This window comes from Phalacrocorax carbo, chromosome 3 (assembly GCF_963921805.1).
Source record: "Phalacrocorax carbo chromosome 3, bPhaCar2.1, whole genome shotgun sequence".
In the NCBI taxonomy this organism is placed as follows: domain Eukaryota; kingdom Metazoa; phylum Chordata; class Aves; order Suliformes; family Phalacrocoracidae; genus Phalacrocorax; species Phalacrocorax carbo.
This window is the reverse complement of record NC_087515.1, coordinates 26,962,861-26,979,265: the sequence shown is the minus strand read 5'-3', so window position 1 is coordinate 26,979,265 and position 16,405 is coordinate 26,962,861. Positions and strand designations below refer to the sequence as shown.

At 37.5% G+C, this 16,405-nt stretch overlaps 1 protein-coding gene across 22 annotated transcripts in view; it reads left to right on the top strand.

The window, feature by feature from the left end:
• The window catches only part of ESRRG (estrogen related receptor gamma), a 404,109-nt gene that overhangs the window by 250,357 nt on the left and 137,347 nt on the right, over nucleotides 1-16,405 (top strand). For 4 of the 22 annotated variants that reach the window (XM_064446248.1, XM_064446247.1, XM_064446241.1 and 1 more), the window contains one exon: nucleotides 7,180-7,298. The exons of the other annotated variants lie outside the window; for them this stretch is intronic. In XM_064446248.1, coding sequence (XP_064302318.1) covers nucleotides 7,246-7,298 — 53 coding nt within the window. In that variant the 5' untranslated portion in view covers nucleotides 7,180-7,245. The remainder of the gene's footprint in view (nucleotides 1-7,179; nucleotides 7,299-16,405) is intronic. 22 annotated transcript variants of the gene reach the window in all.

Genomic DNA, 16,405 nt, shown 5'->3' with positions numbered 1-16,405 from the left:
AATCAATGAAGAAATGGAACCTGTGTCCAAGGATTCAATACCAGGATGTGAAATTTGCACCAGTATAGCGTTGCCTAAAGGAGCGTGACCAGGAAATACGAAGATTGCCCCACAATATTTTCTTCGTGAGCTTAAAAGCAGTCTTGGCATTATGCCAACATCTTCAGTCTTGTGTTGACTAAAGAGGAGGTAGAAATCGTCAGATGGAGATGGTAAGATGAAGTGAGACAGACCCCATTTTCCCTTGGTTTTACATCTGAATTGCAGGAGGGGTTGAAATGCTGAATTTATGTAAAGGTTGATTGATCTTGGTTTGTTTCTGCTGATGAATTTTGGATGAGAAGCTGTAACATGGAATACATACGTCTGTCTGATGCATATTACCTTTTTATGTAGGCAGAAACACCTTAGTTTTCCTATGCAGAATTAAAAAGTCACAAAGGATGGTCATGGTCATTCAGGACGTCTTTCTCTGTGAGACGCAAAATAAATTTTAATAGATGGAGAATTGCCTTGACTGGCCTCCAACCAACATCTTATTTATGAAGAGGTTCATACAGTGTTTAAGAGATATATGAACTTGGCTTTTGGACAGAAAGCATTTTTCTACTTTCTGGTTTGTAGAAGGAAATAGGCCAAGATGGCATAACAGGATAAAAGAGACAGAGTTCACTCTCTAAATTTTCTGATGCTTCTTTAAGTTGTTCTAGTCATATAAAGAGTACCTTAAATAAGGTGTGAACGTAGTATGCCCTGCCCTCCATTTCAGAGACTTTTCTAGTGCAGAACTTTGTTGTAGGTAACAGTGCGTACATCTGAGTCTCCGAGTTGGTAAAGTTGCATGGGATTTCTCTCCCTGATCTTGATGCACAATTTGCGCCTGTGTGTTTGCCAAAGAAAGGGTTTCTATTGTAATTGATTTTCCTTTCCTTGTTTTTCTTTTTTCTCTGGATATGAGCACTATGTAATTCCAGGCTCATTCCTTTAATCATGGATCACTTTTTGTCTCTGGTAAAGCGTACAAACTTCTGTACAAATGAAGGCATAGGTGTGTTTTATTGCTGGGATCAATGGGAGGAAGATCTGACTTTACGGTGTGGGGTTTTTTTAATTTCTTAAATGCTTCAATATGTAGATCAGCCTTGTGGTTTAAAAAAAAAAAAAGGCAAAAAAAAAAAAAAGCTGCTTTCCAGAACACATTTTCACGTGAAAATATGTTAAAGGAGGTTTCTTGGAAGATCTGCAAAAGCCTCTTTCTATAAAGGTTCACAAAAGGATGCTTTACCAACATTCAGTACTTCTGTTAGAGCAAAGCCTATTATTTTCTGAGGCACAAAGGAAAAGGTGAGTTACACAGCATATATTTATAAAGGTTGTGTCCATGACGTTTGCCTATAAGATTTGCTATCTGGAGAAGAACTCCTAGAAAAGCTAGGCGGGAGGACTAAACATAAGCATGTGCACTTAAAATCCCATGTTAAATTTTAATCAGTCAGAACTAGCAGAGTAAGGAAAAACGAGGCATGCATGTCAGTTCTTCCCTTTTATAGTTTTTGCATAGCAGTTGGGGTTTTGTTTCCACTTTACTGCTTTTTTTTTTTTTTTTTTTTTTGTTGTTGTTGAAGCTGGTGAGGATTGTCTCAGAGCAGCACAAACCACAACCCATCAGCAGGCTGCTAGTCAGCAGCAGGTGTGAACAACATAAAACAGGATTAACACTGAACCAGAGTGTGCACTAAAAACAGAACCCCTGCCTTGGTTTTACAAGGGCAGTAAGATAGAAGCACTCTTGTCGTGTTTACTAAACAGTGTTCAGTGGACTATGTAAATGGCTCTGCTCGGCTGCAGAGAAGTAAGTGCAAGAATTATTATGTATTTGAGATTTTTAAAGACACTTCTTTCTCCTTTAAGAGTAGACCTCTGCTAGTGTTGAACCAGAGGCATAGAGGCAAATGTCATGGTGTTCAAAGTGCTTCAGTTTTTGCAGCAGAGGGAGGGGAGGATGGAATGTCAGCATTCAGTGTTTCTTTTTTTTTGGTCATTGACATAGGGGAGCAGGTAGATTGTATTGTCTTTTTGAAATTACGCTTTTACAATTTAGGGTTTAATGTCTGCTTATTTCTTATGTAGACACTTACTTTAAAGAGGCAGCTTTTCCATTCCTTGGCATTTGCATATTTGAGAGCTTTTTAAAGCCGTGTATTTATTATATCCTTTACATTCAGCATCAAATTCTGCCCTCACTTAGGCTCTGTATTAAAAGTTAGGGGGATACATTAGCAGTGGAAGCAGAATTGACTTGTTGTTTTATATTAGGATTGTTTATAAGCTACTCCCATTTCCCTGCCTCTATCAGTATATTACTTAACCAGAGAAATTTTCATGTTTTGGGTAAAGATGTGTTTACGGTGACATAATGTTTTCGTAAATATTGTTTGTAATTTTACTTACTGTTTGGGTGGGATTTTGAAAAGAGGGTAGTATCTATCAGGCTGCATTTGCACAATATAGTTTGATTTGGAAAAAAAAACACAACACCCAAAAAACTCCCAAACAAAAGAAAAAAATCACCCGACCTCCCCCCCCAAAACCCCAGCCCACAAAATCCACAACTTCTTTTTCCTGAAGCATTTTCAGAAGTCCTGCAACCTCAGCCCTAGGAAAACCTATCAGATCTTATTTGCAGAGCTCTAATGAAAATTTGATACTTTTGGAAATCAACTTCATGGTATTTATATCAAGTCCAGTTTAAGTATAATTGTGTCTTCTTTCCTGTGATGCTCTAATGGGGTTGGGATTGACAATTACTTTCCTCATAGATCAGTATGAAGGGTTTTTTTTTTATCATTCAGTGTTCTCATCAGCGATAACTCCTTGCAAATTATCAGATCATAGGTATGTATTTAGGCATGCACTTTTTTTTTACTGAAATGCCTTTATGAACAATAGCTGCTTTGTAGGGTCCAAATCCTGTCTTCACAGGCACCTGTGCATCTCGACTCCTTTCGCTGTCAAGATGTCCATGTACACTCTCTTTGGAGATATGGGTCTGATTTTTGAGGGGATACCTCAGGCTTCAGTTGATGAGGACTTTGCTGACGCATGTTGTACATATAGCAGTGGCAGGCATTACACAAGCAGGAAGATTGCATTCCAAGTTTAACTTTGAAGTTAAAGAAAATTGAATAAGGTTTGTTTGGGAGCAAAATGTAGCCAAGAATTAATATATTTTCTGAAATACCTTTAATAGTTATATTACCCTATCAATTAGTGAAAATAATACCTAAATTGAAAACACCAGAAAGAACCTAGTATCAGTACTGCGGCCTTACAATATGAATTATTTCATTCTTTCTTCCCCTATTTTTTCCCCTACATATAGTTAAATACACAAAAAATTTCAATGCTAAGAATGTACATGACCACTTTCAACCATGAGTTTTGCTGATGAAAACAGAAGGCTTGGGGATTCTTAATTTTTCATTGTATTAACTTTTTATCTGTAGTGAAACAAGCTTACCAAGGTAATACATTTTTGAATCCAAGTTTAGTTCTATGTTTGCTGCTCCAATAGCATGTGTGTTCCTGTTGTGACAACCTGGCACTGGCTCAGAGATTTATTTTTAAAGAGGGTGTTCCTGCATGTTCAGAGTTCTGTTCAGACATTGTTGTTGAGAAAACAGCTTATATCATCACAGTGAAATCATGACTTGTGTTGTAGCATTAGTAAGCTGACTGTGAAGTGCGCTGCTTTTACTGTCTCTGTGATGTTGTAAACTAGTTACTATAACTTGAAATGCATTTGTGGAGTTGCTGGTACCAAAATCTATTGCATAATTTTGTCAGTTAGCATGTATGATCCTGGATTCCATTGCCGCCTCCCCCCGCCAGAGGCGGTAATATAAAACCTTCAAGTTCAGGATTTTCCGTTAGGACTCATAAGCATACAGAAGTTGCGCTGCTTATCCAAAGTTTATCCGAAGTGCTTAACCTCTTTGGCCTCAAAATCAGCCTGGGCATCCCATGAAAGCAGTCTGTCCCTTGAGGTTTTCTGTAATTCCTGGCTTCTGCCAGATAAGAAATAAATGAGAATAAACTTTTTAATAATACTGCTATGTCTTCTCCAGATGAAACTAGATGCTATATTATTATGTTTGTTATTATTTGACTCCCTACTGAGTGTGCTTAAATCTCTGAAGAGATAAATTCCTGTTTGTTTCAGGCTTTAGTTGCCAGTTTGCACCAGTCCTTGTTTACCCATACAGGTTTATTTACAGTCAGTTTCTTTTTCCAGTTGTACCAGTAGGTTCAGAGGGAGCAGGGTCTAACACAGAACATGTCTTGACTTACACTTTTTCTTTTACCTTCAACAGCATGTAATTGCTTATTCTGATTTTTTAAAAAAGATATTTTGACTCAGTAGTTGAGTGTAATTGCAAATCAATTCCACATGATTTACCCTGTTACTATTTAGTATTTCTCTTATGGTCGTGTATAGAGGCCCCTGTCATGTTACTGTGGTATACAGAGTCTGTAAATATTAGGTAATAGTTAATAAGGTAGTTCCTATTAAAGAGCTTTGTGGACTACAAATACAAGCAATTAATGAAAGCTGCAGAAAAGGGCACAACATACTTTTTAATATGGCAAGTGCGACCATACTCTGTAGGTGTGCATAAATCTTTGCGTAAAATTTGTATGTGGTTTTGTATTTTTAATTTAAAATAAAAGAACTAACTTCAGGCTAACAAGGAGGTATGGATTGGTTTTCTTTGTAGATCAGCAGAAATCTACCTGGGATTTCTGGGGAGAGGTGGGTGGAGACATGGGTGGTTTCCTCTGTGTTAGCTCAGAGAAGGTGCATTTAATGAAAAGACGTGGAATGAAAAGGAGACAGGCAGGCCAGGGAGCAGCACAGCCTGCTGTCACTGACATAGCACAAGGGGTGGGAGAAGAGGTTGGAGAGACAAATCTGGATAGTATAGGATTGCATAGAGCATCTGACTGTCTGCTTACATGTAATACCTTTCTTCAATAAGATTTTTAAAAATTGTCCTTGAAACAGTGATTTCAGTTCATATGCTGAATCAGTTGCCTGCTGATTTGACAAGAGTATGAAGTTAATCACTTCTGCTTATTTGGACAGCAATACATTTTGTATAAAAAGAGTAACTTCTGTGGTACGGTGATACCGATGCCAGTCAAACTCTGCCAGATGTGTCACCAGATTTATTTTTTTATTCGGTTTCATGTGTTCTTGCTCAAAATGCATATTACAGTTTTTTCTTACTGTCATCTTCACTGTGTTTTGCTGAGCATTCCAGAGAAGAAAGCAACACAGTAAAATGTTAATTTGTGCGTCAAAGAAAGACTTTTACTGCCTCAGCTTTTGTTTGTATTTTCCCTAGAAGTATCAAATCTTTTGTAACAAACTATTAGTTTATATATCTCATGAAATGGGGAACAGAAGAAATTCAGTCAAGGAGCGTATTACACAGATGGGAGCTGAGGCTTTTCACTGTATGTATAATAGCTGTTAAGACTCAATCTGAAAACTGACCATAATCTGGAAGATATGTAGATTTCTATTAAAAAATTAGAACAGTTATCTGTGAAAGTGTAGACAGAGGTATTTGAACACTGAAGCTAAGTAAAAATTCTTGTGAAGTCATGAGTTTTAAGATCTTTATGAGCTTTCAGGCGTATTTTGTTTTATGCACACCACTTGGGCTTACTGGAGAATAGAGATGGACTTTTCTCCTTTAAGAGAAGAGGGGAAGTGCTGCTTACACACTCTAAGTAAATTGCATTTTGGTTTAAAAAGCAAACAAGCATCTGGTCATTTATTTAACTGATTCATATATTATTATATGTAAAGGGTTTTTTCCCCCTCTGCGCGCTGCTCTCTGCTACACTGATGATAATGTACCTGGAAGGAAAAGGCAGTCCAAGCTGAGGCAGCCAGCGTCAGACAGGGCGGTCTGCCATCTGTCCCACCTGCTGCATTCATGTGTCCATCTGGTTACTGCAATAGCTCATTGCAGGCTTCAACAGAGAACATTCAGGCTGAAAAGAAGGCAGTGTGAATTATTTAGGTAGCTAGTGTAAATAAAGAGAGGGGGAGAGGAGCAAAGGAGGGGGGTTGTGAGAAGGAGAAAGGCGCTCTCACTCCTAGATGCTTTGGAATGTGTTAATGCATGAGAGCATTTGATTTGCATATAGATTTAGATGTATAGATCATTGTGAAGATTACAACCCAATGAGTTTTATCTAGATTTAGATAGCTTTCAGCCTGGTTTGCACATAAAATATAGTCAGTTTCAGGAGGAGAATCTTTGGGGACTTTAAACCTAAGTGAAACTGATGAAATGTAATGCTTTTAGGTATTAATTTAGCAGAAATAAAATATTTCCTTTAAGGGCTTTCTGTGCCCTTTGTTAACCAAGAATTTATAACTACTTTGCATAGTCAGTGCTTTATACACACTGTGTGGTTTTGATTTGGTTATATAGTTAGTTGCATTTGTAGTCATCTGTACTTTATTCTAAGAGGAAAAGCAGTTGACAAATGCTTTTCCTTTCCTCTCGTGTTTATCAGGTGAAGATTAAATCCAGTCATCAAACAAATAATTTTCCCTGCTTTCAGTGAATAAATTGTTATACAGAGAAAAATATGCTTTTGTGCCTATGTAAATGTACATAGAAAACTTAAATATTTTTAGATATTTTTAATGCGGATGAGCAAACAGAATTTCATATTGTTACAATGGTCTTGAAAAAATGAATAAATTTATTTTATAGTTGCGTGTTTGAATTTCAAAATGACCACTATGGTGGATTATTTATTGCTAAAATTTAATTATTTTTAAAAAAGATAAAAATTGTTAGTGCTAGATTTGAACATAGTAAGTTAATCTGAATCAATTCTATTCCAAACATTTTAACAATAGTTGTGTCGTGTCAGAACTTTTTTTTAATGCAGGAAACATTATTCCAATGCTGTGTTTGAAAAGCAAAAGATTGGCTTCATATTTGGATATGTTTCCTGATGTAAGAGTCTTCTTGTTTTCTAATTTTAAATGTCAAACTTTCCTGGGCCAAAGAATAAAACCAGGATCATCTTAGGACGTATCCTTGAAATTGTGGGAGGGTTTTGTGTCATTGTTTTGCCTGGTTTTAGATCTGCAGAAGAAAGGGACACAGCATCTTGAAGTCCCAACAGCCTGGCTACTTCTCTAAGATTTGCATGAAATTCAGCTGCAGCCTTCAAAGGGATTTGAGTGGATTGGATTCTTTAAGGTTAGTCCATGTCAAACCTATTATGTTCAATTCACATGCAAACCCCTTTTTACGTTTTTTTAAGCCAATAAGGCTCTAGCTACTATTAAGGTGACATCGTGTACTTGTGGTAGAACGTCCATGGTAATGGATCACCCTGCTGGCACTTGTAACTAACCAATAATCCACTTTGTCATCTTTCACATTAAAAGGTTCTGTGTCCTGTATCTTGCTCAGATTGAAGAGCTTTTGTTTGCAAAAGTCGAGATCCTGGAGACTATTTTAAAGTATTAGAGTCGGTGTGAATATCAGTCTTCCACATAAAATGTGATCCCCCCCATTAGATGAAGATTAATTTAACCTTTGAAAGTAACTTAAACTCTGTGTTCTTAACTTTCCAGGTCTTTGAGTTCTTGTTCTCCCTGTAGATTGACTCCAGTACAGTATATGTTCTGTGGTGAATCAGGAAACAATTGCAGGGGGAAAAAACCGATGAAAGTATTTTATGGTGTATAAAACGATTAGTGGCCATTTCAGAACTACAAGGACATGACTTTCAAAAGAAGAGTTTAATTTTTAATTTAAAGGCCAGCGGAAGGAATTCAATGCATCTCAAATATTTAGGCCAAAGCAGCTAAATGCCCTGTGCAGAATTTTTGTAGTCCATCAGCAGGCTGTGAAAGATGTACCAAATGGAGACACTTTGCCTCAGTTAGATATTGGCAGAATAAATGGTGGTTAGTAGGAATTTGGTTTAAATAAGGAACACCCAATGTTCTCTGAGGTTGCTTCTCATCCTGGAGCTTTCTACCCTACATGAAGACTACAAGATTTGCCCTTATTTTGTGAATGGCTGTGTATTGTTATGCTTTGGTGTGAACATCGCGTAAGTTTTTATAAAGTGCTGGCCAGATCCTGTAACCAGGTGAGTGGAATCTTGAGAGCAATTGTGTGTTTACTGCACGGAATCGAATTCATTCACTTCCACAGCGGCTGCAGTGGCACATGCGTCTTCAGTATCTAGCAGAATCTGGATTTGAAGTTGTATTCTAACATCACTGCAACTCACTGGATTTTGATCTATTTTAAAGATGTAAGTTAGGAGGAACTAGTATCTTCTCCCTGTACTTTTTCTCATCATGGAGTTTGAACTTCACACTTCAAGCTCAAGGAAAGCACTGCTTTCAGTTATGTTTAGATAAAAATGGTTGATTTGTGTGTACTGGTTAAAGACAGAATATCTTCCACTGACTTAAGGATCCAGCTGCTCCAAGTCTTTTAGAAATATGCGTTATTTCAGCATCCATTTAAAGATCTGAAATTGCTCTGACCTATGGTTGGAATTCTTTGGTGTGTTTCATGAGCTCTAAGAGTAGTTTTCTTTTCTTTTCTTTTATAAAGTACCTAAACCAGGAATGTGTCAGCAGGTAAAATATACATGTAGGGTGTGGAATTTTATATTTGTATGTCAATTCGTAATTGTTCATCTAAACATTCTTTATTGATAACACTTAACCCGTTCAGGGTTTTGCAGAGCTTGCAGCTTTTAATACTGATGACTTGTATTGATATGACTATTTACAGCATTATTAATTATATGGGCTAAGTAGCAAATACTAGCATTTATGTTGCTATTTGATAGTGTTTCATAAAGCACACTGTTTTCCTGCTTGTAGGTTAGTGAATTGTGTTGTTATATGTGGTTTCCATATGTTAGTATTTGGGAGGTAAAGTTAGTATTTGCTGAGGGAGTAAAGGGGATGAAAAGACTGTCTAGGTGTGTGAATTCTCTTTTCCTTGACACCCACAACTTTGTTGTTGAGAATATTGTAAATATCTCATTGAAGAGTATAGTCATGTTGCAAGAATTATGTATCTGTGCTGTCTGGCGGGGTGGTTGTTCTGGCAAAAGGGTGATTTGCTATCATGTTTCTTTAGAGAGTTGGAATAAAGAAAAAAAGCCTGTATTGGTACTACTAACTCCAGGTAAAAAATAAAACACCTGGCTAAAATTTTTTGGCTTTAACAACTTTAGATTCTAGTAACATAAACAGAAGTAGTCCTTCTTGTTCTTGTTTATGCTTGTTGTTGGCAATCCCCGAATCGGAAGGAAAATGGGGGGAGCAGGGCAGAGGGAGAAGGGTTAAATGGCAGAGAGGTTAAATTGCGTCAGTGACAGATTCTCTCCAGAAAGGCATTGAGTTGTTTTAAAGATTAGTTTGGGAAAACCTGAATTGAACCCACTTCTCTACTGTTCATATATCGCATTGCTAATGTTGCCAGTCTAATATTTTGCATAAAACCAAAATTTACTTCACAAAATGAGCAGAGAGCACTGGGGAAATTTTAAAAAGCCAAGGAAAAAAACGTAAGTTTCGTTGGCTGCAAAACTGGTTGGAGTTTCAGCTGTGTTACTTCATTGTGAGATTCTTAAAACATTAGAGCAGATTATTAAAAATTATGGGTATTTTACTCTTGTATTATGATTGTTGCAAAACACCGGAGAAGTGTTGCAGAAATAGTTATCAGTGATCTAAGGGGAGGTGGAATTCCCCAGTTAAAGGCTGTACCGACTTCTAAATGAGTCTGTGTTTATTCCTGATCAAGGTCCGTCATTGCAGCAGTGTAGTTCTTGCAGTAAGAATCTTGCATGCTTTCAGCTAGTCTTAAACATTTTCTTTTGGAAAAACCTCACCATATGAGCTGGGAGTCCAGGAGGATGTGTGCACAGTCACTCTTCAGAAAAATGCGCTCAATCTGTTTCAGACGAGTTCCCCGAAAGATGGGTTAAATCAACTGATTGAGCTGATTTTCTCTCTTGAGGTGATATTTTATTTATATGATAAAATGCTTGGAAAGTGATTAATTTGTCAGGGGAACATCTTGTTACTGTAAATTTGCCGAATGTGTAATAAAATTGCCATAACACAGATGGGAAAATGAAGATCTTTTAAAATGAAATAACTGAGCAGTCTGCCTACATTTTCAGCACTTAAAATTAACTTAGTTGAATTTCTTTGTTGTTTTTGCCCCGGAAGAATGCAGGCTGGGGAAGAGTTGTGGCAAATGTGGTGTGGGTTTGTATGTCTGATGGGTGGAGGGAAGAGGAACAGGCGGTGTAGTTTTCCTTCTGCATCCGAAAGGACTGATAGGTTGATTAACTTTCTGCCAGTGTTCCTTGAGTGAATTTTAGAAATTAAAATATACAGGTTGGATACTCCTTCCCAGTAGCAGAGGATTTAAAAACAGGAGACATTTGTGGGCTAGTACCTCGAGTCAGTAAGATGCACGTGAAGTAGTGCTTTGGTACTAGTTTGTGCAGGATTGCTTCCAAATAACACCTAAATAGTGTAACATGCTTCTTAGTGTTTATAGCAATCTCTTATTGGATGGAATATAACTTGGAATACATAGGGGTATACTTGAAAAGTCAAAGGAAGGAATACCTTACCTGTCTGTGAGTTGCAGCTTGTAACAAGTGAAAATAGCATTAGTGAAGGAACAGTGCCTTTTATTCATACATTTTACTACTGCCTGTCCATCTGTCCACTGGAATGATCCACTTATCATGCTTCTGTGTTTTTCCCTTTCAACTTAAAGAATTATGAAAGGAATATTCAATTTTTCGTGTCCCTTTATGACAGGTAGACTGGAGACTCTGGTCGTTTGGATTAAAAACATATCCGTCACCACAAGCTGACAGGTTATTATTATGTCTTCTTTGAATATATGAATTTTATCCCCACATGTTGGAAGTCTAAGAATGGGAACTTTTTATATAAATAATTATCCTAGTAGTGATGTACTGCATACTGTTGCCATATTTTTTCACTTTTACAGCATTCTTGGCCTTATCACCCATAACATAAATCTTAGGCTCTCATATTTAATACAACCTGTAGGATAACCATGCCCGTATAATGTACAGTCAGCCAATCCCACATCATCATTTGGCGATCATTATTTGTTGTCCTGTGATGGATGTTTCAGCTGATGTCCTGTTTTGGATTTGACAGTATGTTTGATGCAGCTATCCAGGGGTAGATGAGAGTGGCCTTCTTTAGCTGTTCAGGCCGATCTCCACAAACACCCTCAGTTTATAAAGCTTCCAACTATGGGGAGTTAAAGTTTTGAGTATATTGGCGTTATTTTGGTTGCTCATAATTTATTTTTTAGAACTCCAGGCTATTCATCCTGTGAAGCAATGGTAATATAAAGACTCAGTTCCTCTCAGACCCTCTACTGTGTCAAGAACCAGTGAAGGAATGGAGCAGATTTGGTGTATATTCTAGGCAGATGCTTAGTGAAATGCAAGTGGATTTTTATTCTGGCCCTTAGTCCTATAGTGATGTAAAATGTAAAGCCCAATCTGGTAAAATTATCATTTAATGCATTCCCACTAACTGATCAGGGCTGATTCTCAGTTTGCTGAGCAGCCTGAACTTGTGCTGAAACTAGCGAGGCACAAAACTTCTCAGGATAAAACACGAGTTTTAATTTAGTTTAATGGTGGCAGGCAGTGCTATCTTCAGGCCAGTCTGTCTTTTATTGCTTACCCAAGGACAGTCAGCTTAAGCAGAACTTTTAAATCTACAAGAAATAAATATTTGATCCAGACTTTATACTGATGAAATAATTAAAGCAATTCTGTCATTAGAATACAGCTGAAATTTGTGGTGTGCAATATGGAGTAGTTAATGCTGATCTGTTCATATAAAGCTTTTCTTGGACAAGCCTCTCTGACTTCTTAGAGAAGAGATGACTACAGGTTCAGTGTGTAATAACTGCAACATATTGATATGATTGCTTTATAATTACAAGTAGAACTTCATTGTTCTGAATGTAATAATTGGGCTGGTACACACTTGTTACTTTCGACAATTCTTCTGGAATATGCTGAATTTCCTTCTTTTCTCCCTGTGACTCCTGCCAAAATAAAAGGCAAAAGATAAGAGCATAGAAACCATGTTAGGACTTTGTGAAAAGCTAATCCTGCAAACTTACTGGAGTCATGCAAACATTTTAAAAGTGAAAGCCATTACTTCCTGACCTTTGCTGCTTATATCCAGAGGCAAATCTCTGACATGTAAACCCAGTGGCATAAATAGGTTTGAATTACACATAGTAATATGTGAAGAACAAGGAACTGTGAAAAGCCAAAGGTTTGTTTATTTATTTTTAAAAATCTGTAATCACACATTAAAATCCAAGACAGACTAGAATAGACTTAAGCTGCATAGGTTTTGCTTCTGTAAATGCTCTGATTTCTCTCAGCATGTGATGAATTCAGTCATCAGTACCATACCCAAGTAGCATACTCAACTATTTGTTTTGCCTGTTTTTAATTTCCAGTGCTTCCAGAATCAAGATAGATAAACAAAGACTAAGAATTCAAAGGAAGTTGTTCTTTTTTCTTACAGTTTTCATTTACAAATGGTGAGGGATTTTATGGTGTAGAAATTGAAATGTTGTGCGTTAACGGGAAGGGCTCCTATCACTCAAATGCTTTGGTGTAAAAAACAAACAAAAAACCAAACCAACCAAACAACCCCCCCCCCCCCCCCAAATAAAATAAAATAACTCAAAAAACCAACACACCCCTCCGCCCCATGCGTATATTTTTTTATGTATAGACTGTTATGCCCTCTGAGTCCTTTGATGTCAGTGTGGTTTTCCTTGGGTGCAGTGGGATATGGTAATCCATTTGCATCTTGCATATTGAAATATCAGGACCTTAGAACCTCTGAGATCACAGACTGGGTTAGGGGATAACACCATTAGCTAGTATAAATTTGCAGAGCATCAGAGTTGCTGGGTCTATTCCCCTTTACCCAAGGTTTTGACCCACAATGAGTGGCAGATGTGTTGTATTTGGAACAAATTTGATTTTGGTTTTTTACTTACACTTCCTATTGAAATAACAAACCCAACACCGTTTATAAAATTACCCAGAATTAAGCAATTTGTGAATCAAGCAATGATATTGGAGTAGGAGACTTCTGCAGAATTCATGTTCCTCTTTAGAGCTGACATCTCTGTTCATGGATGTTTCACAGCAGTTACAAATTTGTAATCTTTTCTTTTGCCAGGAATTTGGTTATGCATGACTTTCATATAATGAAAGTTAGTACTCCTTTTTGTATTTTGTAGAATATTACTGTTCTATCAAAGTTTTTTTTTTTTTTCCTGATATTGTCTGCCTCTTCTCTTTCAAATAGTTAAAAAAAAAAAAATAAAAACCTTGGGCTATTTGCAGCTACACATTGCTCACACATTACCCTGTGTGCTGGCTAAAGCTGTTCTTGCCGTCGGCTTTGTTTTTGGGAAGGCTACACATAAAGAAATTGGGATTACTTTAATGGAAAAATAAACATTTTAATGTTTTAATTTAAACATTTAAATGTTTTAATTTAGCCTTAAAATAAGTTTCCCGCTTAGAAAAAACTATATATTTAAAATAACAAAGGTCTCATTTCTGGGAAGGCAAGTTCCCTTCTTAGAAATAAATGCTTAGACTTCTAAGGTATGCGTTCATCAAAGCCATGGAAGAAAAAAACCCCTAAGAAATAAGGCAAAATATACTGGATTGTGATTCCCCAGAACCTTGGTTCTGTTCCATGCCATGTTGTTGGCCTGTGGAGCTGCGTTAGGCAACTCTTCACCTTTCTGTGTCTTGTTTTGTTCATATGTAAGATAGTGGTACTCCCTGGAAATGCAGTTTAAGATCTGTGTTAAAAATCAATAAATCAAATATCAGCTTTATTAGTAAATAGTATGATAACATTAGTAATATTTGTCTAGCTCTCTTTTTTCTTTTTATGTTGATTTCAAGAGGACCTGGTCAAGGAGCTCTGGGTGGGAACCAAGAAGAAAGCTGAGTCACCCCTAGACCCAGTAGATGCCTGTCTGAAATAGGGTAGCTGCAGGAAAGGTGTGGTCCCTTACTTTGTTCCCAAGTCACAGAAATTATTAGGATTTTTGTCATCGTCACACAGCTAAGAGTAAGACTGTGGCCCTTGGTGAAATACTGGCACTCAGGACGCTCTTTTAAATCACTTACAATTTTTGTCCCTACCTTTTTGGTTTCTTATGGATGTTTGCATTTCAGAATTTGAAAGAAATATTTTCTCCCTCATAGAATCTTACATTTCACTCCTTTTAGTTTCCTTAGCAAAAACACAGTTTGAAGCTTTCTATATGAGACCGTGACAAAGTGATTTTATAGCCAGTACTGAAAGTGACTAAACTTGACAACAATTGTGTTTTATGACAACCTCTGCTTTCATGTCCACAGCCTACATTCCTATTATCAGCTGTGATTCCTCCCCCCCCCCCCTTTCTCCCCTTCTTCTCCTCTCCACTCCTCCCCCCATGACTTTTTTCAAACACGAGCAATTCTGTATCTCTGCACTGACTGGAAACAAATCCTTTCACCAGGAGTGCATTTTAATGGGCAGCATGCTTCACTTAAGTCACCAGAACCTGAACTGTATAATACTAAATTTTTTTACCAACCCAGAACCAAAGCTTTTTCTTGAGAGTGATGTGTATAAGAGTAGTGGAAGAATTAGTATTACAGAACTAAACCAGATTAGGAGGGAATGTGAATTAGATTTGGTAACAGATGGTGCCGTGGAAATTAAAGGTGCTTTGCGAATGGAAGCGACAGCAGCTTGCCTCTTTTCCTCTCCTGTCTCTCTCTTTCATGTGCTTGATAGACGGGTATAAATCACAACAATCCCGTCTTGACAGCCAATTTCGAGAATTTGATCTGGTTAAAGACATGGCTTTCCTGCTCCACTCACTGAAACCGGCTGCTATTTTATTTTTATACAGCACCTTGTCATATTTAGGAAAGTGGAATCACCTGCCTCCCTTTAATGAAATTTTCTTTAATTACAGTTTTAGCTCTTTAGTGTTAATTACTTTTCCATTCAGCCTGAGTTCTCAGGCTGTCTCATAGGAATGTATTTCTCTCCCCCACCCCACCTCCCTGCACTATTCATGCATATGCTTTCATTTTTCTAAAGATGCTTTTCGTTGTTGGAAGTTGTTGTCAGATCCATTATAATTAGATCCTAATTATCAAAATCATCGTTATTGTGTAGGAAGAGGAAGCATTGTAAACAACTGTTAAAGTTATAGGATCTTGTTTGACAGAGGAGAAGCCTTTCAGGATATACATGAATAATAAACAAGGAAACTGAAAGACTCTGGGAAGCATATAAAGATCTGGGTAACAAATGCTGTCCTTGGAAGGAAAATCCACCCAGGTAATCTCTCCATACCGATTTCTCCAGTCTGTAATCCCACATTTTTTGGAAAAGATCAGAATAAAATTCCCCTGCTTCAGTTTGCTTATGTAAATACTCATCTTTGCACCTTTCACTCAGGTGTCCAGATGTAAAAATCACTTTCCCGATGTGTGTCAGGATCGACTTATAGTTGCTTTAATACAGTTACTTCTTTGTGTTTAAGGCAGTAAGTATAAGCAAAGAGACTGCTATGATGCATGGAGACGCGTGGATGCTTCTACCGGAGACTGAAAGTCCTCAGAGCGAAAGAGAAAAATAATGGACTATATTTAAATGTAAAAAAAAAAAAATAAAAACCTCTCAAAGTAAGAGAAGATCCTTAGAGCTGGCAACTAACAGTTGGTAGAAATAAAGCTTCCTACTGGCAGTCAAATCAAATGTAGTAACAACTCAACGACTCCCTGCTGCTAGCTGACAGCATGGTGTAACACACTGGGACAAACATTCACTTAAACACTGATTGCAGGAAAACGTCATTTTCCAACTCTCCAAGTAGCTTTTTGGTTGCTTGTGCATGCGCACATGTATGTGTTGGGGGGATTTAAAACCGGTGGCGTGTGGCTGGGAGGACAGGACACACTCTGGAGCCAGCTGAGTGAGGGGGTGGGAGAAGGATCACTTGCTTTATAAGTTTTAGTCCTGAGTCTTTTAAGACGCTCACTCTCTGATACTATTTCTGGTATGTTCTTTCTAATCGCTTCTCCAATTTAACAGAGCTTGGCTGGCAAATTGTAATTCTTCTGTTACACATCTGCAGAAAATCAGTGAGGGAGCTGGATCAGGGGGCAGGTACACTGTGTGCACACACCTACA